General features: G+C 43.6%; 1 protein-coding gene across 12 annotated transcripts in view; it reads right to left on the bottom strand.

Moving 5' to 3' along the window:
• The window catches only part of UNC79 (unc-79 homolog, NALCN channel complex subunit), a 161,993-nt gene that overhangs the window by 103,214 nt on the left and 32,756 nt on the right, over positions 1-26,023 (bottom strand). For 9 of the 12 annotated variants that reach the window (XM_073349519.1, XM_073349521.1, XM_073349522.1 and 6 more), the window contains 10 exons: positions 21,457-21,485; positions 20,012-20,241; positions 19,477-19,648; positions 13,508-13,738; positions 11,859-12,049; positions 10,747-10,870; positions 7,093-7,233; positions 6,706-6,735; positions 3,256-3,477; positions 374-601 (listed from right to left, as the gene is read on the bottom strand). In XM_073349519.1, coding sequence (XP_073205620.1) covers positions 374-601; positions 3,256-3,477; positions 6,706-6,735; positions 7,093-7,233; positions 10,747-10,870; positions 11,859-12,049; positions 13,508-13,738; positions 19,477-19,648; positions 20,012-20,241; positions 21,457-21,485 — 1,598 coding nt within the window. The remainder of the gene's footprint in view (positions 1-373; positions 602-3,255; positions 3,478-6,705; positions 6,736-7,092; positions 7,234-10,746; positions 10,871-11,858; positions 12,050-13,507; positions 13,739-19,476; positions 19,649-20,011; positions 20,242-21,456; positions 21,486-26,023) is intronic. The other 3 variants (XM_073349528.1, XM_073349520.1, XM_073349524.1) reach the window with 3 other exon arrangements.

The following is a 26,023-nucleotide window of genomic DNA, read 5'->3' as shown; positions in this document are numbered from 1 at the left end:
CACTTGAAAATCTTGGCCCTTGGTTTTAACTAGTTATATAAACAACTTTGAAGACGAAAAGCACTAAGCAGCATCCTTTTTATCTGAAAGACATCACCTCCAACAACAGAGCCCTGCCAGCACTGGTTCAATGCTGATATAGAAAGAAGAGTGCCAACTATTGTATCAATATCATTGCTACCGAGTGCGCCTTGAAGATTTCCCATACAAGCTTATGAGATCTGAGAAGTCAATGGGAATTTTGCTCTGGAATTCCTCTATGTATAAGATCAGTGCAGTTCATTTCCTTATGACAGGCTAATTAAAACAGGAGTTTGGGAGAACTCTCATAATTTGTCATTTAATTACATAAGCTATTTGTTTCACTACTTACCACCAGTCTGATTTCTTCTTTTGGAGCTAGTCGTTCCAGCAGCTCACAAGCCAGCTGGTAACAGAGAATGCTAGACTGGCACAGGTTACATTCTACTACTTTTTCGTCCTTCTGACAGGTGTGAGAGCCACCCCAAGGGGCCTGAAATACATTGTTTATGATGGAAATTATGTCCTTCGAGAGACTGTTCTCTAAACCCAGGGTGATGCCATCATCTTGGAGTTCCATCTGAAAGTCAGTGACAGAACGGTAAGAAATTAACTATTTGATTAATGATCAGTGCTCTTCCTATTCTGCTTATTCTCACATTACTGCCAGTATTAAATTAACAAGACAGAGTATGACATGTAGTGTGGCTCACAGTTTCAAAAGCAGCCACTGATTTTGGGTGCCCAACTATAGACACCTAGGGTGGGATTTTCATAGCCACATAGGAGATTTGCATGTCCGATTCCCATTAACTTTAATAGGAGATTGGTATCTAAATCACTTAGACCACTTTGTAAAACTCAGCCCTAGCGCCATCCTTGGGTCCAGCAGAGATGTGTTTAGTGCAGGACTTGAGGGGAGAGACAAAGATGGCTTTACACTAACTTTGTGCTTTCCCCTGATCCCTGACTCTGTGGGTTCCAATTCAGCTCTCAGCACAAGTCAGACCAACCACCTGGGCTCCTTTCATTTATCCCAGTTGGTAACAGTCCCAAGGGGCCATTACACCAGCTGAGGATCGTCAGAGCACAGCAGCGCTCTGGCCACATCCTCTTTCCTTCCTACACTCTTGCCATGCCCCTAAATCAGTGACTGTGACAGCAGGTTGTGTAGAGCTACCTATGACAACTCTATGCCACCCTGGGACTCCTCCAACCAGGAGCATCCTAATTTGTCCACTCAAGGGAACTTTATGTCCTCTCTGAATCACTAGAGTAGCACAAAGGGACTTCAGCAGAGGCTGGGATCTGAAATCTGAGCCTGATTTTTAGAGCTGCTAATCACCTACAAATCAGCTGTTGGTGGAGGGGGAGGGGACCAAAAATGGAGGCACTGCAAATCAAAGGCCATTTCTGAATATTAGGACCTATATCAAGAGAGCATTATACTGGGATATGCCATTTGAAGTGAGCTGTAGCTCATGAAAGCTTATGCTCAGATAAATTTGTTAGTCTCTAACTTGCCACAAGTACTCCTTTTCTTCATCCTGATTAAGTAGCTGTTCTGAAACTGAAAGGAAGCAATTTAAAAAAAAGTTGGGAAAGACTTAAATGAAATAAAACACTACATGAAATAAAAAAGACAAGAATGAGAAAGACATTGACTGCACTTCATCTTTACGGCTGCTCCTAATCTTATTTGGTAAATTCTATATTAAAAGGTCAGAGCTCAGAATGTCACACCAATTTAACACTTGGTTAAGTGCCACTGAATCCCTTAACATTGGATGAAGGCATCCCCATTAAGGAGGTGTCTTCACTAGGAAAAGAGATGCATTTCTAACCAACATGAGGTAAAACCCTAGCTGAACACAAGGCAGTTGGTTAGCAGTGAGGCTCCCCCAGTCTTTAACTCGACTTGCTAACTCACGTGAAAACCACAGACTGCCTTCACTAGGATTCTACCTCATGTTAGATAACTCAAGTTAAACACACACCTTTTTCCTAGGCTATGTCTACGCTAGCACTTTTGTCAGTATAACTGACGTTGCTCAGGGATATGAAAAATCACCCCGAGTTACACAGACAGAAGCACCAGTGTGTATAGTGCTATGTTAACAGGAGACACTCTCCTGCTGACTTAGCCACCGCTGCTCGTTAGGGGTGGTTTAATTATGTCAATGGGCGAGATCTCTCCTGCTGGCATAGAGCAGCTGCATTGGTAGACATGGCCCTAGTGAAGATAGACCTTAGGGGTTCTTAACAGATAAGTTTGCAATTAGTGCAGCACTTAAAAGAAATTCGCTAAACTAGTGCAAATCCATGTGCACACACTTATTTTAATTGAAAAGTGGTTTATTTTGGTTTTGTTTATTTCTGTTCTTAAGGACTTGTCTACCTACAGAAGTGTCTACACTTAAAAGCACTGTCGATGTCCTGCTATAGCACTTCAGTGTAGACACTCACTACAGCAATGGGATGGGTTCTCCTGTTGCTATAGTCAATCCTACTCCCCAAGAGGCAGAAGCTAGGTCAAAGGAAGATTTCTACATCAGTCTAGCGCTGTCTATGCTGGGGGTTAGGTCAACATAACTACGTCACTCAGGGATGTGTTTTTTTCACACCCCTGTGCGACTTAGCTGGGTCAACCTAACTTTTTAGCGTAGACCTGGCCTTAAATCAGTTTATAAAGTGACTTAGTTAAACCAATACAAACCTCTATGTGAACATGTTTATTCTGGTTTAAGTGTGGCTTATTTTGATTCAGCCTAATCAATTCAACAACTTGTCCACAAGGAGTTTCCATCAATTTAACTAAAGTGATTTAAAATTATAATCTTAAATTAAACCTGTGCAACTTTCTTGTACAGACAAGTGCTGACACTGACTTAAAGTAAACTAAAATAAGTCTGGTTTAAACCAAAACAAGTGTCCACAGTGCCTTTTGTACCAGTTTAACCAAATTAGTTTAAAATCACACTTGCAGTTAAATCTATGAAACTCTGCATGTTGACAGCTGTAAATTGATTTCTACAAAGTCCCAATAAAGTGACCAGTCTGATTACACTGTTTAGATCCACATATTTTTCATGTCTTTTGACTTTTGTGTTCATCTAAACATGGGAATAGTTAATTTCCTTTCAGGTCACTCAGAAAAAACATAGGTGGGTTTCAAGTATTGAGAACTGTATTTTTGCATCAGTTTAACAATCGAAATTCTTTATCTGCTGGCACCTGCTTCAGGATGAGATCAAACATCAGTATGAAGCAGTTCAGATTCATTTCATCTTCATCACAGTCAAAGTCGATAGTCCTCCCTCCAGGGTGTCCAAAGTTCTTGAAAGGGCTACGGAAAGGACTGAGCATGGGGCTGCGAAATGGGCTCTGGAAAGGACTTGGGAAAGGACTCAGCATATTGTGCTGAACCCTGCGCCCAGGATCAGAGACAACACTCACCTGAAGAAACAAAAAGTGGATACACGCAAGTCAACTTTAAACACTTGGGCATTGGCTAGTATGATACTAAAGGAAAGGAGGGAAAGTGGTTTACTGTTCCCTGTTAGGGCTGTTTCTTGTACATTTTCAACTGGTTCTTAATGCCACTAAACGTTAAAATATATTATAAATTCAATGGGCCAAATTCTGCACTGATGTACATGTTGGTGTACGCAAGACAGTTGAGGTCAAATTAATGCTTGGTGTAATTCTGCTGATCTCAGTAAAGTTACATCAGAGGTGAATTTGGCCTCCTAGTGTAAACTGGCCAGAAAATGACTACAGAAGATAAAGGAGACAAGTTCCTTTTGCTTATCATAGAATGTCAGATCAGTGTAATCTAACCCCACAAATGCTCTGAATGCAGGGTAGTGGCTGATGAAAAAAAAGAGGGTATATTAAGAAAATAGTTTTCAGAGTAGCAGCCATGTTAGTCTGTATCCGCAAAAAGAACAGGAGTATTGGGGCACCTTAGAGGAACAAATTTATTAGAGCATAAGCTATCTGTGTGTGTGTATATATAATATATATATATATATTATATATATATATATATATACACACACACACACAAGTTGGAAGTTACCATACAAACTGTGAGAGGCTAATTAGTTAAGATGAGCTATTATCAACAGAAAAAAAAAACTTTTGTAGTGATAATCAGGATGGCCCATTTAGACAGTTGACAAGAAGGTGTGAGGATACTTAACTTAAGGAAATAGATTCAATATGTGTGATGACCCAGCCACTCCCAGTCTCTATTCAAACCCAAGTTAATGGTATCTAGTTTACATATTAATTCAAGCTCAGCAGTTTCTCTTTGGAGTCTGTTTTTGAAGCTTTTCTGTTGCAAAATTGCCACCTTTAAATCTTTTACTGAGTGGCCACAGAGGTTGATGAGTTCTCCTACCAGTTTCTGCATGTTATGATTCCTGGTGTCAGATTTGTGTCCATTCACAACAAGTAGGAGAACACTTCAAGTGAGCTGTAGCTCACGAAAGCTTATGCTCTAATAAATTGGTTAGTCTCTAAGGTGCCACAAGTACTCCTTTTCTTTTTACTTCAACCTCTGTGGCCACTGAGTAAAAGATTTAAGGGTGGCAATTTTGCAACAGAAAAGCTTCAAAAACAGACTCCAAGGAGAAACTGCTGAGCTTGAATCAATATGCAAACTAGATACCATTAACTTGGGTTTGAATAGAGACTGGGAGTGGCTGGGACATCACACATATTGAATCTATTTCCTTAAGTTAAGTATCCTCACACCTTCTTGTCGTCAACCGTCTAAATGGGCCATCTTGATTATCACTATAAAAGTTGTTTTTTTCTGCTGATAATAGCTCATCTTAACTAATTAGCTTCTCACAGTTTGTATGGTAACTTCCAACTTATCTGTATGTATATGTATATTACTCTATGTTCCATTCTATGCATCCGATGAAGTGAGCTGTAGCTCACGAAAGCTTATGCTCTAATAAATTTGTTAGTCTCTAAAGTGCCACAGGTACTCCTGTTCTTTTTTTTAAGAAAATAGTGTCAACTAAGGTGATGCCTAGATGTGTCACATAGCTGAAAAGCAACTAGCAAGAGAATATAAAATAAAGCAACATAGATACAGAAAATTTACATCCACACCATGATAGGCACCCCACATCACTCCCAGTAACACACACAAACTCCCATAGTGGTGCAAGGAAGTACACTGTCAGACCACACATTTGTCTACTTTTAGGCCAACTATTGTCTGAAATACAGTATAGTCAACCTATGTGTTTCTTCTGTACGGTGTTCTATAGTGGTCCTGGACTGGCTGTGTTATCCTCTATGAGTTTGCTGTCTGCAATGCCAATGCTACAACAGATGAGGATCCCTCTACAACCCAGGGATTCTTCAGTTGCCCATTTGCGGCAGCTTTTAGCCCCTTTGCACCATTAGTGGAGCTGAGGATCTGACCTTCTGAGTTTAAGCTACCTGACTGTCACATGAGCTGTGTGTGGTGTCATTTAGCAGTATTTCTGTTTGCCTCTGAGTCAGACTCCTAGCATAATAATAACATTGTTCTCTCCTGAATATTCACTATGCCTGTGGGCACCAACCTATCTTCTTTTGCTCCACAGAATCCAAAATTTGGAATTTTAAAGCCTGAACACATTTTAACAAGTGGCTTTAGTTTACATCCATTTTTGCACCTCTACTGCAGAATTTGGCCCAATATAGGTGTGCTAAAACATGAAAGAAACATTCCACACCTCACCTGCAGTGCCAGCAAACAAATATTCACTGCTTTCATAAACATTGCATGCCAAGTAACTGCAGAATCTTCCGTTGTTTTTCTGTAACTCAACTAAAAGTAACTAAATGCAGCAAAAATGTAAAGATTGGAAGTGATGTTAAAATATGAAAATCAGAGGATAAACTCTACAGTTCTGAGTCACAAGGAGCAGAATTCATAAGGCTGATGAAAGCAAAAGGACATGCTTCCACTGATCGTTATTTATGACACATGCTTGTGTTTCTGTTACACAAGAAACAGTACAGTGTTTTAGAAATGAAGTACTAACAGATTTTCAGAATTTATGCACAGGTTTCAGTAAATATGTTTGCTTTATTTTTCATATTTTCTCTGTTTAAGACTAGTGAATTAATTTTGGAAGCCAGAGTCAGATAGAGGAATCCATTGCAAATGGAGGCGCTGTTAGAGAAGCATTCAGTCAAATGTCTGATCTATTGCTGCTGGTCGCATGAGTTAAATATTGGCCAGTTTGGGTTTGTGCTGCTGCGAACTGGTTCATTTGATTTGTACAGCAGACAGCCTAGAGATTCAGAGTCTACGTTGTCTGCTGACATATTACCAGCAGATAACACTTTAAGGACTAGAGGAGAGAAATTGAGACAGGATTGGATTTAATTTAACTGCAATGACTGAATATGCATCTGCCACCAAAAAGGCCCCCTCAAAAAGCCTCTAAGCAGGTTTGCCTATTGGACAAAGTGTTAGCTCTTAGCAATAAGTCAAAGGAAGCTGCTTCTCTCTTCTTCCATCAGAGGTAAATATTGGAGAGTGTAGAGGCAGGTTAGGTGAAATACAAGGAAAAATGGAGGGACAAGGAAACGAATTCTGCTCTGTCACCACCACCAATAAGTGCCTAGGCCCTACTAAACACGTGCGACATGAATATGAAAGCTCACCCTAGATGACGAGATGTCCATTAAAAATTGCTGGTTGATAGTAGTGGACAGAAGATACAGAAAATGAAAATTGTTGGAAAAGTTAACACAAAATAAATACTAGTGCTTAGCTATTATATAGATGCCATACACCAAGTGAAACAGTTCATTCAGAAAGAGATTTCACAATTACACTCTACCGAATTATTAATTTATAAATTAAAACTGATCAAATGGGAGGCTGGCATTAACTTAAGCTGTGTTGATTTTTATCACTCTCCAAATCTGTACTTTGTTTCCTATCAAGTGCTAGAGTAATAGGCAGCAAGTTTTTAAATCTTCATATGCAAATTAAAAGGGAAACTGTTTTAAGGAGAAAAAGAAAAAAAACAAGACGAAAGATAATACCCTTCGAGTGCCAAGATTCCCTGCCAGTTCACTGACTCTTGATTTTCTTTGATTTGCTAACTCTTTGACAGAATTAACTCCATCGGAAAACATACTGATCAGTAGCTGAAGAGGAACCACAATGTCTAACTCAGATAACACCTAAAGAAAGATAAAAATAAAAAAGCATGAGTTTTCAGCTCGGACCAAAAATACTAACTACCTTTATAAATACTTTAACCGTGCCCCTACTTCAACAAGGTCCATAAAAATGTGTCCAATCAAACTACTCACGTGATTGAAGTGAAAGTCAAATGGGACTATTTGTGCTTAAAGTTAGGCACGTGCTTAAAGTCAGGCACATGCCTAAGTACCTGGCTGAATCAGAGCCAAGCAGACCTGTCTGAGTACTACAAAGAGCTCTTTCCAATATGCTTGCAACTGAAACCTGACAACTCTCTTTGCTGATATTTAAGGCCCCATTTACTCACAAACATTCTGATGTGAGGTGTTTTCACAAGATGTTTTCGTGAAGCAAAAATGACACAACTACTAGCATGAATAATTATTCTCTAGGTGTATCCACTAGTACTATTTATTATTTGTATTGTAGTAGTCCCCCAAGGCTCCAATCAGCATAATTCCTGTGGCCATTCTGAAAAGCTCTTTTCATTATTCCTCAGTAGATTCATCAAACAATTTCAAATATTGGTGAACAGACCGGGGCCTCTTCCAGTTCTCAAGGGACCCATCACATGCAGCAAATCACCAAGAGGGAATTCTCACAGTGACCCCTTCATGAACAAACCAAAGACAAAACTGTGCTCGCTTAAACTAGTCATCGAACAGCTGTTAATAAGCAAATCTGCAAAAGTCACAATCTGTTGGTGGAAAATTTGCCAACAGAAAAAACTATTACAGCCATCAACTAAATTGTTCTCTGCAAATAGGTCACCTAGCATTGACTGCAAGTAACTCTCATCAGTGCAGGAGCAATAACAATGGACATAAGTGTTATTCACAAAAGGTCAACTATTGTAAAATGCACATGGCCTTAAAGGGAGCTGCACTCTGCAGGATGAATCTCTGAGGGACAATCGTCCAAGTAGCTGCTTAGTACGGAGGGGAAGCACATATGCTTGGGTATATCCCGATGTGTCGAAAGAATAGTAAATATGGCAGGCGACCAGCTTGGCTTAACAGTGAAATCCTAGCGGATCTTAAACATAAAAAAGAAGCTTACAAGAAGTGGAAGGTTGGACATATGACCAGGGAAGAGTATAAAAATATTACTCAGGCATGTAGGAATGAAATCAGGAGGGCCAAATCGCACCTGGAGCTGCAGCTAGCGAGAGATGTTAAGAGTAACAAGAAGAGTTTCTTCAGGTATGTTGGCAACAAGAAGAAAGCCAAGGAAATTGTGGGCCCCTTACTGAATGAAGGAGGCAACCTAGTGACAGAGGATGTGGAAAAAGCTAATGTACTCAATGCTTTTTTTGCCCTTGTCTTCACTAACAAGGTCAGCTCCCAGACTGCTGCGCTGGGCATCACAACATGGGGAATAGACGGCCAGCCCTCTGTGGAGAAAGAGGTGGTTAGGGACTATTTAGAAAAGCTGGACGTGCACAAGTCCATGGGGCCAGACGAGTTGCATCCGAGAGTGCTAAAGGAATTGGCGGCTGTGATTGCAGAACCATTGGCCATTATCTTTGAAAACTCGTGGCGAACCGGGGAAGTCCCGGATGACTGGAAAAAGGCTAGTGTAGTGCCAATCTTTAAAAAAGGGAAGAAGGAGGATCCTGGGAACTACAGGCCAGTCAGCCTCACCTCAGCCCCTGGAAAAATCATGGAGCAGGTCCTCAAAGAATCAATCCTGAAGCACTTACATGAGAGGAAAGTGATCAGGAACAGTCAGCATGGATTCACCAAGGGAAGGTCATGCCTGATGAATCTAATCGCCTTCTATGATGTTCTGTGGATGAAGGGAAAGCAGTGGATGTATTGTTTCTTGACTTTAGCAAAGCTTTTGACACAGTCTCCCACAGTATTCTTGTCAGCAAGTTAAAGAAGTATGGGCTGGATGAATGCACTATAAGGTGGGTAGAAAGTTGGCTAGATTGTCGGGCTCAATGGGTAGTGATCAATGGCTCCATGTCTAGTTGGCAGCCGGTGTCAAGTGGAGTGCCCCAGTGGTCGGTCCTGGGGCCGGTTTTGTTCAATATCTTCATAAATGATCTGGAGGATGGTGTGGATTGCACTCTCAGCAAATTTGCGGATGATACTAAACTGGGAGGAGTGGTAGATACGCTGCAGGGCAGGGATAGGATACAGAGGGACCTAGACAAATTGGAGGATTGGGCCAAAAGAAATCTGATGAGGTTCAATAAGGATAAGTGCAGGGTCCTGCACTTAGGACGGAAGAACCCAATGCACAGCTACAGACTAGGGACCGAATGGCTAGGCAGCAGTTCTGCGGAAAAGGACCTAGGGGTGACAGTGGACGAGACGCAGGATATGAGTCAGCAGTGTGCCCTTGTTGCCAAGAAGGCCAATGGCATTTTGGGATGTATAAGTAGGGGCATAGCGAGCAGATCGAGGGATGTGATCGTCCCCCTCTATTCGACATTGGTGAGGCCTCATCTGGAGTACTGTGTCCAGTTTTGGGCCCCACACTACAACAAGGATGGGGATAAATTGGAGAGAGTCCAGCGAAGGGCAACAAAAATGATTAGGGGTCTGGAACACATGACTTATGAGGAGAGGCTGAGGGAACTGGGATTGTTTAGCCTGCAGAAGAGAAGAATGAGGGGGGATTTGATAGCTGCTTTCAACTACCTGAGAGGTAGTTCCAGAGAGGATGGTTCTAGACTATTCTCGGTGGTGGAAGAGGACAGGACAAGGAGTAATGGTCTCAAGTTGCAGTGGGGAGGTTTAGGTTGGATATTAGGAAAAACTTTTTCACGAGGAGGGTGGTGAAACACTGGAATGCGTTACCTAGGGAGGTGGTAGAATCTCCTTCCTTAGAAGTTTTTAAGGTCAGGCTTGACAAAGCCCTGGCTGGGATGATTTAATTGGGGATTGGTCCTGCTTTTGAGCAGGGGGTTGGACTAGATGACCTCCTGAGGTCCCTTCCAACCCTGATATTCTATGATTCTTCACTCCAGCCGGCCAGGTTTATGGGTTGGTACACAGGAGCAGTGGAGTCAAGGCAACAAGTGGTTTTGATAGACTCCAAAGGGAATCCAATCTGGCTCTTCACAAAAAAGGACCCTTAAAAATTGCTTAAGTGTTCCTGAAGTCATTCGGCAGTCTACGAAGCAAATTAGGTGCAGACCCTAGAGTACAGCTGGGGAAGAGGCAGAGGTGCTGGGCCTACCCTCAAGACACAACCTACAGCCAAAGGAAAAACGGGCTTCTAGCCTTCCACCAAAAGCTGAGACCTATCACCTGAGATGGGAGAGTGACATCTAGCCTCCCTTGTAGGCAGTGAGCTACCTATCTGCTTGCACTGGGGGTAAGCGAAGAAGAAAAAGACTTCCTGACCCTTAAAAAAGGTTTGATTCAGAGATGTGTGAAAGTTCAAGATAGCTCTTTTATGTCTGAACCATTTCACCCATTTCTAATTACAACCCCAGTAAGCTGCTTCAGCATGACCTATCCATAATAGTCACTTACATGCAGCCAGAGCAAAGCTTGCTCCTGCACAGAGGAAGGATAGCCCGTGAATCGACAACTAATGAAGCCAAACATCTCCTCCATGGAAAAAGGGAGTGGGCAAAGCTCAATATCAAACATTTTGCTGCAAAGAAGAAGAACAAAGATATATGATCATTGGTTTGCTGTTATGTGCAGTACATAGACTGTACATGGACAATTAATAGAATACCAATCACAACTAAATAATACGAACACCTCAGTAGCGTATCACTTGCATGCTCATTTTGCATCACACAAGGAGTATGTCACCTGCAATTGTCATTCTGACTCCTGGGAGTTATTCCTGAGTTTGGTGGGTCTGTCATACATCATAACAATTCAAATTAAATTTCAAAGAGTGTTCAGTTAGGTGATGCAGATGGATTGGAGAGATTAGTGAACAGAAATATTTTCATCTGTTAGTGATGACTTTCTCTATCTCCAACACATAGAAATAGTTCTCTCCTTACCTTTCCCCCACCAAAATGCATTTCATACTGGAGACAGGCCTCAGCCACTAAGGATCGACTGTAAGTTTAAGAGGCACTGTGTAGCTGCACTGTCTCAGAATGCATGAAACAGGGCACTGGGTCTCTGAGAGCACACACCCTGGCTTCTCCTTTACTCCAGAGGGGAAGTAATTTGCTCGACCAGTAGCAGACTACTCCACTTCTGTGCTAGCTCAGCTGTGCTGGGTAGCACAAGCCAGGGCTCTGCCCATTCCCCACCCCTGCATACCCACTCCAGACCCACCTGTAAGGGAGAAGTAGCACTTCCCTGGAGGCTGCTCTCTCTACTGTGCCAGAACCAACTGGACGTGTTGTCCGCTCAGGGCAAAGGTCAATCTAGCCCTACTTTTGGATCATGATACAGATCCAATGATACTGTGGAACTTTGGATCAAATGTTCCAGTTAAGGTCCAACTTTAATTTATTAATGACTCAGCTGCATCTAGTCACTGTCTCTTCTATTGCATATAAGCAAAGCAGTTCTAAAAGCCATTTTTATTCAACGTCACCAATTTCTTGTGCTAAAACCCTTGTTAATTAATATACTCACCACTGTTACAGCTCAAGTACCTGTTTACCTACCTTAGTACTTCCCTGAACTCTTTCAGTTGATTATCAGGCACTTCTGTTCTAATGGCTTCCAGCCATTCTGGCATAATACATTCCCACACAGGCTGGTTTATTACATTGTATGGAATCAGGCAGAGGATGCGATTCAGACCTTCCTTTAATTGTGTCACAGTGCTACAGGATTTGTCCCAGTATCCACCAACCTGAGGGCATTTCCAGGAATAGTGTTTATTAGCTATTATAATTCTTGCATTTGTTATTTGTGTAGCATCATATATTTGCATGGCACCTTACAGACATTAAATCATGATGATTGATCAATAGTAAAGTTCTGTGGATATTTCAGATTCAGCCATGGGAACTGCTTTTTTTTTTTTTCCCATATGATCCAGGGGAAACTGAAGTGCAGCTGAAGATTTAAATGCAGTTCTCCCTGTCTGGCCCAATGACTACTTAAGTATTTATCCACAGTACAGAAAGACTTTGTAGTCCAGTGATTAGGGTAGCAAGCTGGAAGGCAGAAGACACCAGGTCCAGTCCACTTTCATTATTTATCCAAACATCAAAAGGAGAGAGTGAGGGAGCCCCACACCAGAATATCCCATAGCTCAGTTGATAGAGCCTTCTTCTGGGTGGTGGGAGACCCCACTTCAAATCCCTTCTCCCCCACTGGCAGAGATGGGGAATTGAACTTGGGTCTCCCACATCACAAGTGAGTGCACTAACCACTGGGCTAAAAGTTACAGGGCGGGTAGTGGTACCACCAACAATAATGGTATAGGTGCCTAATTTCAGGAGTGCTCACAGCTGAGAATTGCCAGCAGAGATAGGTGCCTATTTCTGGCAGTAGGATAGGGCTTATCACACGCCTGTCTTGTTGGCACCTCCCACTGGCTAGCTGGCTTCCTGCCTAGCATGCTGGGGGCTTTTGTTTTATTTAATTCTAAGGTGCCTGCCTCTGCACATTCATTGTATAGGAGTTTAGGTGCCTAACTCAGGCATTGTGTATCACAGTGATTTTCTAGGTGCTTAAAAGTTAGGCATTCTGACACTCAACATAACCACGCCTAACTTCTTTTCTGAATCCAGCTCTCCGGAGATAAGGAAGAGGCCCAGGGAAAGGCAGCAAGGTGCAGGAGGGAACCACACCTTGACTGGCGTTTAGAGGTCCCTGAGCTGGAACCTGCAGTAGAGGGTGGGCTCAGTTTCCCCATTAGCTACTGAGGGAGTGGCACCTGGGGCAGTGAATGGGAGGACTGCCTAAAATTGCTGGTGAGCAGGGACTTTGGTACACAACCCCGGAAGGGAGGAACGTTGAATGACCTGGCTGGAGCGCCATCATGAAGAGACAGCAGCAGCTTCTGGAGTGAGAGAAGGGTTGCAGACCAAGAGCAAGAGACAGAGATGGAATGCAATCACAAGAAGGGCCCTTGGCTATGTTAAGCTAATCCCCAGATGGCCAGGAGGAGGCACCATCCTGCAGTGAGTAGAGCACCCTGTCTCAGAGAGTTAGGTGCCTAACTACCCTTATGGGTCTGGGCCTGTATGCCTTGATCTGAGGGCAGAATTTGTTCCTTAAAGTTTCTGAATATACCACAGTAAGACTTCAAGCATTATGGCTTTCATAGAATCTTTGGACAAAATACAGAAAATGTTCTTACCCTGGCAAACTCCATTGGCTTAGGAAGTAGGCACATAACCATGACATCAAATCGAACGTCACAAACGGTCTTCAGCCACTTGGTGACAAACTGAGGTTTGAGTTTTTCCACCAGGCTACCAACTTCATCATCCATCATATAAGCTGTGGAATGAAACCACTGGAAGACCATACTAACCAGGCGAGCTAAGCTCTCTGTGGGAGTATTCTCACTGGGAGTACAAAGGCTCACCTGGAAGACAGCAAAAACAAACCTAATTTTCCATTTATCCCAAGATACTGTGGTAACTGCTGGTGGGGAGGGGACGGTACCATTTTCTATAAGTTTCTTCATCTTCTCTGAGATTCCACTCTGCATCTTGATAATGGGGTAATGGAACTACTTGCTTCTCAGTATTTGTACGACTGCAGCTCAGATGTGTATTAACTGAAAAGCATTATCATCTGACAGTCTCTTTGAAATGAATTGCTGATCTCTGTCCAGTTCCTAATGGAAAAGTGTTCACTTGATGCTAACTGGCACCATTGCTGTCAGTCTCTGCAGAGGCCTAGGTTTGCATAGGCGTTCAGTAAAATCATTGATTTTTCACTCTACCATCAAGAGATGTTCCCTCAAGGTCAGGGATGAGGCACATTGACAGAACAGAGCAGGGAAGTTTGTACTGCTGTTGCCTATATGCTACACCTCCTGTGAATATAAAGCGGCCTTCAGCTTTCAGAGAAAACTGTTTTAACCACCATAGATGGACACAACTCGATACAAAACAAGATTGGAATCTCTGCCCCAAAGTGCTTACACTCGAAGTTTAGACAAGGAGATATTAGGAGGGTGAAGACAGTAAGGTCACATCATCATTTGAGTCAGTAGTTCAAACACCTTCAGAGTTAGGGGGCCTAACTCTCAGACCTGCCAACATTTGTAAACAGAAAGCCGAAGGGTCTCATTTACATATATTTGCATAAATGTCTCTGCCCTCCTACACCATACCTTAATACCACACCCCAGGGCCCCAGCTCCCCCTCCCCTTTCCTCAGCCTTCTGGAAGAGGCCTTGTAAATGGGTGCTGGCCCTTTAAGGCCCGAGGAGGTAGTCACCCCATTCCATGTGTCCTGGGAAGCAAATGAAGCAGTTACTGGGGGAGAAGAAGATGGTCCCAGGGAGTAGTTAGTGTTGGAGACAGAAATAGTACAAGACCATCCCAGACCAGTGCTCCTTTTAAGGGCCTGAGACTAGGAGCCTTGTAGAATGGCTGGGGCAAGACTCCTTGTAGCCCCAGCCAGCACAGAAGGGGGCAAGACTCCTTGTAGCCCCAGCCAGCACAGAAGGGTTTGGGGTTCTTAGACCCACATGGGGGAGGCCCAGAGTGTAATTAGTTGACTGAGAGGCTCCAAGCCCAGTCGAAGGGACAGGCTGATGCCACACAGCTGCTGAGGGGGAAGAGCTCAACTGGGACACAGCTCAAGAAAGGAAGGCAGTGAGATCCCTGAACCAGAGGAGAGAGTTTACAGGCCAGGGAAGCCAGGACTGGCAACACAGTCCCAAAGAGGACTGTGCCACCCTAAACCTGAGGGGTGAGCAGAAAGGGGTCATTTAGGGATCTGGATGCTACTTAATAAGTTAAACTCCAGAAGAGGGGGAATATGGTTTCAAAGACCTTGTTGTGACTGGATTATTCTGGGAACTCAGTGGGAAACTGAGGCAGGGTACCTGCAGGGCCACCCAGATCATGTGGAGGTGCCCTGGGACAGCACCTGTCTATAGGCCTCAGTAGGTGGCCCTCCTCTCCTGCTGTCCCCAATCTCTAGTCTTTGGGGGGCTGCCAAGGGCAATCACTACATCCCCGCAATTCAGAGAGAGAGAGAGAGAGAGCGCACCCCAGGATCAATCATCGGGCTGGGAGATACTCTTTCTACCCTCACCCAGCAGGTCCCAGCCCTGCTTAAACTCTGGGCCCTGCCAGTTCCCACCCTGCAGGCTTGGGGCATATCTATTTCTTGGGCAGGGCTTCCCTACCTACCCTAGGGAGACACCTCTCACCATCAAACCCCTTTGGAGCTACTCCCAGACCAGCAGGACTCAGCTTGTGAGCACGGCAAGGCGGGTGAAGGACTCTGTGCCATCCCTGCCCTCCCCTCTGATCCCCATGTGCTCTCTCTGGATTGGCTGGTGAACAGTGACCCCCCTTGATGGCCCCCTGAAGACTAGAGATTGGAAAGGGCAGCTGGGCACCCTTTGAAGCCAGGAGGAGAGGGCAGCCCATCAGGGCCCCTCCCAGAAGACTCTGACGTAAGAGGGGAAGCTGGTACCCAGGGTTTGATATTAGGGACAGAGGGTCAGAGACATGGTGGGGATCAGGTGGGGGAATCACAGGGAGGTCAGTGGTACATGGTGGATTAGGGGTAAATGGGGAGGATGAAGGCAGCAGAGGAATATGGGGATGCTGGGAAGTGGTTAAAAATACTTGGGGGATAGGACGTATAGGGAGCTGCAGAGCTGGTAGGGGGAAGCTGCATCCCAGCATGCTCAGAGATCAAAGGCCTGGGGGGTTCACCATAGCTCAGCCCTTTTGTTTACCCTGCTGGGAGGCCAGGGGCAACCTCTGCCTGCTACACAGGCTGATGGAATGAGCTGTCCATTTAGCCTATGCAGCAGCTCTGGGTTCTCCTTCCCCAAGAGGTGGGTAAATGGGAAAGGACAGCCAATCAGAAGGGATTTCCTGGTACCTAGGAGTTTTCTTGTAGCTGAGTCTAAAAACCCAGAGAGTTAGTAGAAGTGGATTCTCCTTTCACACCCATTTTACAAGCAATGTATTCATTTGATTCAATGAAGTTACTCCTGTTTTTCACCAGAGTCAGTGGAAGATGAATCAGGCCCCACAGGGATTTTTAAATTTCTTTTGTTCTATATAAAGCATATATTTCAATACTGTAGTTTATCAATGCCCTTGAAGAACTGGACTCAGTGGTACAGAGGGTGGACGCATGGTGGCCCAAGTCTTGAATGGGGACTAGACATAACAGGGCTGCATGAAAAAAAGGCACAGAGGCAGGTGTGGCATGAGGAAAGAGGGTACTCAGACACACGGCTGGGACTAAAGGCGACAAAAGCAGAGCGTCCTTAGGCAACTTCTTACAGCCACATACAACAGGGCTGAGTGGAACCACCAACACACCACCTTAGTTCTCTCCTCCAGAAGGAACTCTGAGGCAAGAAGATTTACTCCACACTCTACAAATAGTTTGCAGATAAAATAGGTTAAACTACTGGTTAAAATGCCTAGAGCAGAAGTTCTCAAACTATGGACCACAGACAGCAGGCTGGTTACATGGTGCTGTTGCCTCATCCTTATTTCCACATTAAAAGACACTTAAATCACATTAAATATTTGCTTAATGTTACTTTTCCATACGGGCAATTGCTGTGGTTGTCACAGTGATGTTATGCAGTCCAAATGGGAAGGGAGAAGGCCTACATGATTGCAAACAAGAAGGGAGTTGTCCACAACATAATTTCTGTTTTAAGATATGGTTCTGGCTATGGAAAATTTTGATCGCTCCTCACGGAACAAGGAAAGAGCTTTTGGCTAAGTGTGTACTGGTGGTATAGGCCCAGATGGTAGAGATGTATGAAACTGAGGGTATGTCTACATTGCAACTGGTAGCATGTTTCCCAGCGTGGGTAGACCCACGGCTACTTGGCTATTTTTAGTGCACTAGCTGAAGCAGAGCTAGCATATGTCCATCTACCCACATGGGAAGCATACTCCCAGCTGCTGTGCAGACATACCCTAAGTGGTTACAGCAGCTAATACAAACCTTTCCATCAGCTTTAGTCAATGTGGATTTGTACCTCCCGAGTTTCATTCTGAATTGCAGGTTTTAATCAAACCAAAATTCAGAGTGAAACTCCATCAAAATCTGTTTCACCTTGTCATAAATATAAAGGGAAGGGTAAACCCCTTTGAAATCCCTCCTGGCCAGGGGAAAGCTCCTCTCACCTGTAAAGGGTTAAGAAGCTAAAGGTAACCTCGCTGGCACCTGACCAAAATGACCAATGAGGAGACAAGATACTTTCAAAAGCTGGGAGGAGGGAGAGAAACAAAGGGTCTGTGTCTGTCTGTATGCTGCTCTTGCCAGGGACAGAATGGGAATGGAGTCTTAGAACTTTTAGTAAGTAATCTAGCTAGGTATGTGTTAGATTATGATTTCTTTAAATGGCTGAGAAAAGAATTGTGCTGAATAGAATAACTATTTCTGTCTGTGTATCTTTTTTGTAACTTAAGGTTTTGCCTAGAGGGGTTCTCTATGTTTTTGAATCTAATTACCCTGTAAGATATCTACCATCCTGATTTTACAGGGGGGATTCTTTATTTCTATTTACTTCTATTTTTTATTAAAAGTCTTCTTGTAAAAAACTGAATGCTTTTTCATTGTTCTCAGATCCAAGGGTTTGGGTCTGTAGTCACCTAGGCAAATTGGTGAGGCTTTTTACCAAACCTTGTCCAGGAAGTGGGGTGCAGGGTTTTGGGAAGTATTTTGGGGGGAAAGACGCGTCCAAACAGCTCTTCCCCAGTAACCAGTATTAGTTTGATGGTGGTAGCGGCCAGTCCAAGGACAACGGGAGGGAATATTTTGTACCTTGGGGAAGTTTTGACCTAAGCTGGTAAAGATAAGCTTAGGAGGTTTTTTCATGCAGGTCCCCACATCTGTACCCTAGAGTTCAGAGTGGGGGAGGAACCTTGACACACCTGGTTTCAGACTTAAAAAAAAAAAATCTTTAAAGCACAAATGCCCCATTACTTTGATCCAGATACACTAGGCTTTGGGGAGTTCATCAGCACAGATTCAAGCAAACAGTGCATGAACCTTCGCAAACCTTGAATTAACATGGGCTGAATTTCAAATTTGTAATAAACAAAACTCTCTAGTGGATGAGTTTAATATGGACTGCGAGGGTGTGTTGCAAACATTCACAGAGTCTTATTTGGCAGAAGCAGGGCGGAGGCTGGAAAGCATCTTTTCAAGACTGAAATAGATTTAAAAGTGAGTGGGGATGGTGAAGAAGAAAGACAATTAATTTGGGAAATGTGTAGTGGCAAGACATCAAGCAATGGAGAAGTAATGAAAAACAAATTAAAATTAAATGGTATCTAAAATGATATGTATCTTGTGCTTCCGCACTCTGGTGTACGCAGAAGTGCTCCTGTTACGTTTGTCACTAAAACTACAACTGAATTTCTGGAAACTAAACTTAAGGAAAAACCTTCTTACACAGGGAGAAGAGAATGTGAACAGTGCTGGGAGTACTTCAATAATAACTTCTGTGTCTGAAACAGAAGAAAGGGGCAGACTGTTGAAAGCAGAAAGAGTGAAAACAGATTTCTTCTAGCAAGACAAACTCCTCTTGTTATCCAGTTATGCAAATCATGAGAAAAGAACTAACGAGCCTAAAGTATTTGCTTATTATAAAGATAACAAATCTGTGGTGCGGCATCCTTCGTAATGAAAGGAGCAATAATACCATAGTAACAAATTCACTGTCTGGGATGTGTCAGCAGAAACACAGAAGTTCTTGAAGACAGTGGAAAGCACCAAAGACTGAACTCTTATAAACTAGTTATGCACATTAGAAAAAAAATAATGAATACCTTTGCCTTTACCTAGAAATAGTGTAAAACATATCCTTGTAGAACAGTTACAAAGATACGGTATGTAACATCATACAGAGGTGCACTTGTAATCCAATGATTACAGCAAGTAACTCAGTCAGGGAATCTGGATTCTCCTCCCAGCTCTGCTATGTGACCTTAGAGCTTGTCTGTATTATAAAAATGGCACCAATTTAACTAGATCAATCCTTTCCTGTTAAATGACTGAATTAAGCTAAATGAATTTAAGAGTGAGGTCAATGATAGGACAGATGACCCTACACGAAAGAGGGGAGAGGGAGAAACAGCAAGCAACTCTTACCAAGAACCAGATTCCAAACTGGCTCAGGATGCGCTGGTCATGCTTGTCATCATCTTTGTTATCAAATTCAGTGTTGTCCAAGGAATGATGGGAAGAGGAGAGGCCCATCTGCCTCCTGCGGTTGAGTTCATACTCTCTCTGCTCAGCATGGAACTCTGCTTCTTTCAGCAAGCTGCAAAACAAGGGGAATGTGGCCCGTACTTCAGCCTTCCTACACTGGAAGAAGGTAGCTGGTCAGTGACTATTACAAGTTAAAGCACTAGATTTCATTCATCTCCCTGTGCACAGTGTCCTTGAAGGGTAAAAAATATAATGAAATAAGATAAAGTTCCAGCTTTCAAGGCCAAATTTTGCCACTCAAACACATGTGTACAAGTCCCTTGGCTGGATTCTCATCTTTGCTACACCAGGATGATTTCAGTGCAGTCACTCTAGTCTCTAGTTTACGCTGGTGAAACTAGGATCACAACCTGGCCCTGGGATTTGCAAGTACAAGTGTGAGGGTCAGGATCTGTGTGTTTGTTTGCCTCATTACCTGATCACAGCTTCCACAGTACAAACTAGTTCCTCCGCCCCACACTCCCGCGTATTGATTGGGGGAGGAGATGTCTGATAGAGGTGGGTCTCTGCTGCTGCCCCAACTTCACTGCTGTGATGGTTTGAATGGCATCTTTTGCAGTAGCGCACCGGCCTGTTTCCATGACGGCCACAGCAGCCTGCTGAGAAACAGGTGACGACAGCCCTTCTGACATGTGAGCTACAGTTCTGGAAACAAACAGATTTTATCATGCCACATGTGGCAGTAAGTGGAACTGAAAACGAGAATGAAAATCAACATAACAGAGCTAGCTAATATGTTGGCATTTTTTAAAATTCACTAGCGATGGGTCCAAAACATCCCCGGAGCCAAGCATTACTAAACTTCAAGCAAAGATACATGTAGACCTAGACTTGAATGTCATGGATAGTCTCCTTTCTCTGGAATGGGCCAAATCAACGCCTCAGCCAACAACCTCAACTTTCTGGCTTGGGCCAATCTCTAAAGGTAATAATAGCATCTCATTTTCAGTTCACCTGTACCCAATTTATTTCTAAGTCCACCCATCCGATTCAGAGCAGTGTGATTCTCAGAAGCAAACTAGAAATACAGCAAGGAAAAGGAGTTCACTTTGTTGAATATTTAATACTTGTGTCCTGCAAAATTCTCTCACTCCCTAATTATAACTCAGAATTTTTGAAAGTTACACATAACAGGGCCAGATCCTTAGCTGGTTTAATTCCATGTAGCTTCATTGATTTCAGTGGAGATATGCCAATTTACACCAACTCATTAGGGGTAACTTTCAAAATTTCTGAAATATAAACTGACTTCCACTGAGCTATGCCAATCTATACCAGCTGAGATTTTGGCTCGATGTATAAGCTTTCTCTAGCACGAGACCTTGAACATGTCTATCCATACTTATTAAATTATTATTAAGAAAATTTTGCTAGTATGTTTTGCAAGCAGATTGGTTTCTCAGTACTCTGTGTAGGGTCCGATACTGAAGACTGAGTTGGTCTTTACTTAAGCAAAAAATCCACTGACTATAATGGGAGTTGTGCCTAATAAGGACTAATTCAGTACTTCAGTATTGTGGCCCAGAATACATAAAATGCTTGGATTTTAAATTAGTAGTTCATACTCTCCTCTTTATAAGTAGTATTATACACAGACTGGTAAAATCAATTGCACAATAAGACTGCTTTGTTAAGCTATCATTTTAATGGAAACACCTCAAAATCAAAAGTCAAATGGCAGCAATTCTGAGCCAAAACAAATCTCACTGATAAATCACCTTCATTTCCCCTTAACAAATGTGGCAATGGATACATAATGAAAAAACTTCAGATGGCAAAAAATATACCACACAGTAATGGGATGAAGTTACGCACAAACACACCAAATCATGCCCCATCACAGAAACAACTTAGTCTTACCTTCTTCTGACATATAGCAGAAATTTCAGCTGTAAGGGGAAGGTATATAAAATATCAACACAGTACTAACACTTTTCTCCTTTACCACGGCAACCATGGGAGAAACAAGTTTGTAAAAAAAGAGCCTCCAGGGTTTGACTTGACTTTCTAAACATTATCCTTTTCCTCCAGCTATATGGTAGGTTTCCCTACTTGTATCTGAAACACATCAGATAATTGATGTCAACTGTACCCAGCCAATGTGTTGAATTCTAGTGAAAATTCCAGTGAAATTAATGGAAGCTTTGTCTGCCAAGGGACTGCAAAGTCAGGGCCTGTAATTTGAAGGAAAGTTCTTCATAATACTCCAACGAGAGACTGCTGAATTGGAATTAATTTGCAAACTGGACACCATTAAAGTAGGCTTGAAAAAAGATTGGGAGTGGATGTGTCACAAAGTAAAACTATTTCCCCGTGTTTTTTTCCCCCTCTACTGTTCCTCACACGTTCTTGTCAACTGCTGGAAATGGCCCACCTTGATTATCACTACAAAAGCGTTTTGGTTTTTTTTAAATTTTTTCTCCTGCTGGTAATAGCTCACCTTACCTGATCACTCTCATTAGTGTGTTTGGTAACATCCATTGTTTCATGTTCTCTGTGTATATAAAATCCCCCTACTGTATTTTCCACTGCATGCATCCGATGAAGTGAGCTGTAGCTCAAGAAAGCTTACGCTCAAATAAATTTGTTAGTCTCTAAAAGTGCCGCAAGTACTCCTTTTCTTTTTATAATTACATTCACTTTCTATACTAGCAGAATTTAAATCGGTGCCTCTTTCTCTCAACCAGCAAATCATAACAAACACCTGGGTACAAGGGCTGATAAAATGCAGACCACTGAAATCTAAATGTGAGCCACAACGGCCTTTCTCTCCTGCATGGATGTGTCATCCCACACAGACTACATGTCACCGAATGCAATACTTCAGCCCCAATGCCAGGCTGCTTGGGTCAAGTTAGGTCGCTGCATGCTGTAAACTATAGGGTATGCAAGAGAGATGCAAGCTGGTAGGTCCTGAAGTAGGCAAAGCAAGGAATGCTCATGCATGCCAACTCTTGTGAACTGATGGCAAGAGTTGCAATTTCTGAGTAAAATTAAGCCTCACTCATGGTTTTGCAAGAGAACTCTCAAAGTCAGGGAGTTGATGAGTCATTACACTAACTAAAAAGAAAAGGAGTACTAGTGGCACCTTAGAGACTAACCAATTTATTTGAGCATAAGCTTTTGTGAGCTACAGCTCACTTCATCAGATGCATTCAGTGGAAAAAAACTAAAAACTATTTCCCCATGCTAATTTTCCCCCTACTGTTACTCATACCTTCTTGTCAATTGTTTGAAATGGGCCATCCTGATTATCACAACAGTTTTTTTTAATCCTGCTGATAATAGCCCACCTTAATCGATTAGTCTCGTTAAGAGTTGGTATGGCAACCCCCATTTTTTCATGTTCTCTGTATATATATCTTCCTACTGTATTTTCCACTGCATGCACCCGATGAAGTGGGTTTTAGCCCTCGAAAGCTTATGCTCAAATAAATGTGTTCGTCTCTAAGGTGCCACAAGTCCTCCTGTTCTTTCTGTTGATACAGACTAACATGGCTACCACTCTGAAACAGGATTTTTTTTTCCTCAGCCATGGCACAAATCATGTGTTTCCAGTTAAACAGGAGATACCCCATCCTAAACAAAGGAAGGTGTTTTCTCCATAGGGCAGTTTATTCCAAAGTACTTTGAAAGACAATGAGAATTCATTTAAATATCAGGTAAGCAGAGCTATCAAATTAACAAGAGACAGCTGGCTGGCTACACCCCAGCAGGGGAGAGAAAGTTCATCTGATAGAAGGGGAGGAGGGCCAAACCTCAAATAAGCATGAACTGAAAAAAATCCTGACATCTGAGAGTTCTAAAAGCGAGGCTTAATTTTAAATCCTGTCAGCCGCCCCCAGGCATGGCCAGGGCTCCAGCTGTCAGCCCTGGGGTGCTGGTGCCCTGCCAGAAGTGGAAGAGGGGACCCCACTGCAGCCCCCCAGGTCTGGGGAGGGTGAAGAACCTTAAGAAGCAGAGGTGAGGCTGCCGGAGGGGGGGCTGAAGTGAGGAGGGTGAGGGCTGATGGTGGGTTCTGAGCAGATGGGGTGAGTGCTGGGAGGGTGAACTGAGGGTAGTCAAGGTGGATGGGGTAGGGGGCTGAACTTGAAGGGGAAAGGAGTCCAGGAGAGCTGGCTGTATTTCAAGGAATCACTGTTGAGGTTACAGGGACAAACCATCCCGATGAGTCGAAAGAATAGTAAATATGGCAGGCGACCAGCTTAGCTTAATGGTGAAATCCTAGCGGATCTTAAACATAAAAAAGAAGCTTACAAGAAGTGGAAGGTTGGACATATGACCAGGGAAGAGTATATAAATATTGCTCGGGCATGTAGGAATGTTATCAGGAGGGCCAAATCGCACCTGGAGCTGCAGCTAGCCAGAGATGTCAAGAGTAACAAGAAGGGTTTCTTCAGGTATGTTGGCAACAAGAAGAAAGCCAAGGAATGTGTGGGCCCCTTACTGAATGAGGGAGGCAACCTAGTGACAGAGGATGTGGAAAAAGCTAATGTACTCAATGCTTTTTTTGCCTCTGTTTTCACTAACAAGGTCAGCTCCCAGACTGCTGCGCTGGGCATCACAAAATGCGGAAGAGATGGCCAGCCCTCTGTGGAGATAGAGGCGGTTAGGGACTATTTAGAAAAGCTGGACGTGCACAAGTCCATGGGGCCGGACGAGTTGCATCCGAGAGTGCTGAAGGAATTGGCGGCTGTGATTGCAGAGCCACTGGCATTATCTTTGAAAACTCGTGGCGAACCGGGGAAGTCCCGGATGACTGGAAAAAGGCTAATGTAGTGCCAATCTTTAAAAAAGGGAAGAAGGAAGATCCTGGGAACTACAGGCCAGTCAGCCTCACCTCAGTCCCCGGAAAAATCATGGAGCACGTCCTCAAAGAATCAATCCTGAAGCACTTGCATGAGAGGAAAGTGATCAGGAACAGCCAGCATGGATTCACCAAGGGAAGGTCATGCCTGACTAATCTAATCGCCTTTTATGATGAGATTACTGGTTCTGTGGATGAAGGGAAAGCAGTGGATGTATTGTTTCTTGACTTTAGCAAAGCTTTTGACACGGTCTCCCATAGTATTCTTGTCAGCAAGTTAAGGAAGTATGGGCTGGATGAATGCACTATAAGGTGGGTAGAAAGCTGGCTAAATTGTCGGGCTCAACGGGTAGTGATCAATGGCTCCATGTCTAGTTGGCAGCCGGTATCAAGTGGAGTGCCCCAAGGGTCGGTCCTGGGGCCGGTTTTATTCAATATCTTCATAAATGATCTGGAGGATGGTGTGGATTGCACTCTCAGCAAATTTGCGGATGATACTAAACTGGGAGGAGTGGTAGATACGCTGGAGGGGAGGGATAGGATACAGAAGGACCTAGACCAATTGGAAGATTGGGCCAAAAGGAATCTGATGAGGTTCAATAAGGATAAGTGCAGGGTCCTGCACTTAGGACGGAAGAACCCAATGCACAGCTACAGACTAGGGACCGAATGGCTAGGCAGCAGTTCTGCAGAAAAGGACCTAGGGGTGACAGTGGACGAGAAGCTGGATATGAGTCAGCAGTGTGCCCTTGTTGCCAAGAAGGCCAATGGCATTTTGGGATGTATAAGTAGGGGCATAGCGAGCAGATCGAGGGACGTGATCGTTCCCCTCTATTCGACATTGGTGAGGCCTCATCTGGAGTACTGTGTTCAGTTTTGGGCCCCACACTTCAAGAAGGATGGGGATAAATTGGAGAGAGTCCAGCGAAGGGCAACAAAAATGATTAGGGGACTGGAACACATGAGTTATGAGGAGAGGCTGAGGGAGCTGGGATTGTTTAGCCTGCAGAAGAGAAGAATGAGGGGGGATTTGATAGCTGCTTTCAACTACCTGAAAGGGGGTTCCAAAGAGGATGGCTCTAGACTGTTCTCAATGGTAGCAGATGACAGAACGAGGAGTAATGGTCTCAAGTTGCAGTGGGGGAGGTTTAGATTGGATATTAGGAAAAACTTTTTCACTAAGAGGGTGGTGAAACACTGGAATGCGTTACCTAGGGAGGTGGTAGAATCTCCTTCCTTAGAGGTTTTTAAGGTCCGGCTTGACAAAGCCCTGGCTGGGATGATTTAACTGGGAATTGGTCCTGCTTCGAGCAGGGGGTTGGACTAGATGACCTTCTGGGGTCCCTTCCAACCCTGATATTCTATGATTCTATGAACTGCTGGGGTGGTGATGACGGGGGCTGGGAGATAAACTGAGGGGGGGGTGTTGAACTGAAGAGGTTTGGGTGGGGAGACACCTGATGGGGGACTGGGATACAGGATTAATTGCTGGGCAGGAGAAGGGCAGATGTGGGGGTGAGAGCTCCTGCAGCAGGGGCCAAAAATCACCTTATCCATTACATGTGGGAGAGTGGGCAACACTGTTACATGCACACCTCCTGGGAATGAACAAGGGGAGGT

Source organism: Lepidochelys kempii, chromosome 6, assembly GCF_965140265.1.
Source record: "Lepidochelys kempii isolate rLepKem1 chromosome 6, rLepKem1.hap2, whole genome shotgun sequence".
NCBI classification, from domain to species: Eukaryota; Metazoa; Chordata; order Testudines; family Cheloniidae; genus Lepidochelys; species Lepidochelys kempii.
Note: the sequence above shows the minus strand (reverse complement) of the source record. Positions and strands in the feature narration are given on the sequence as shown.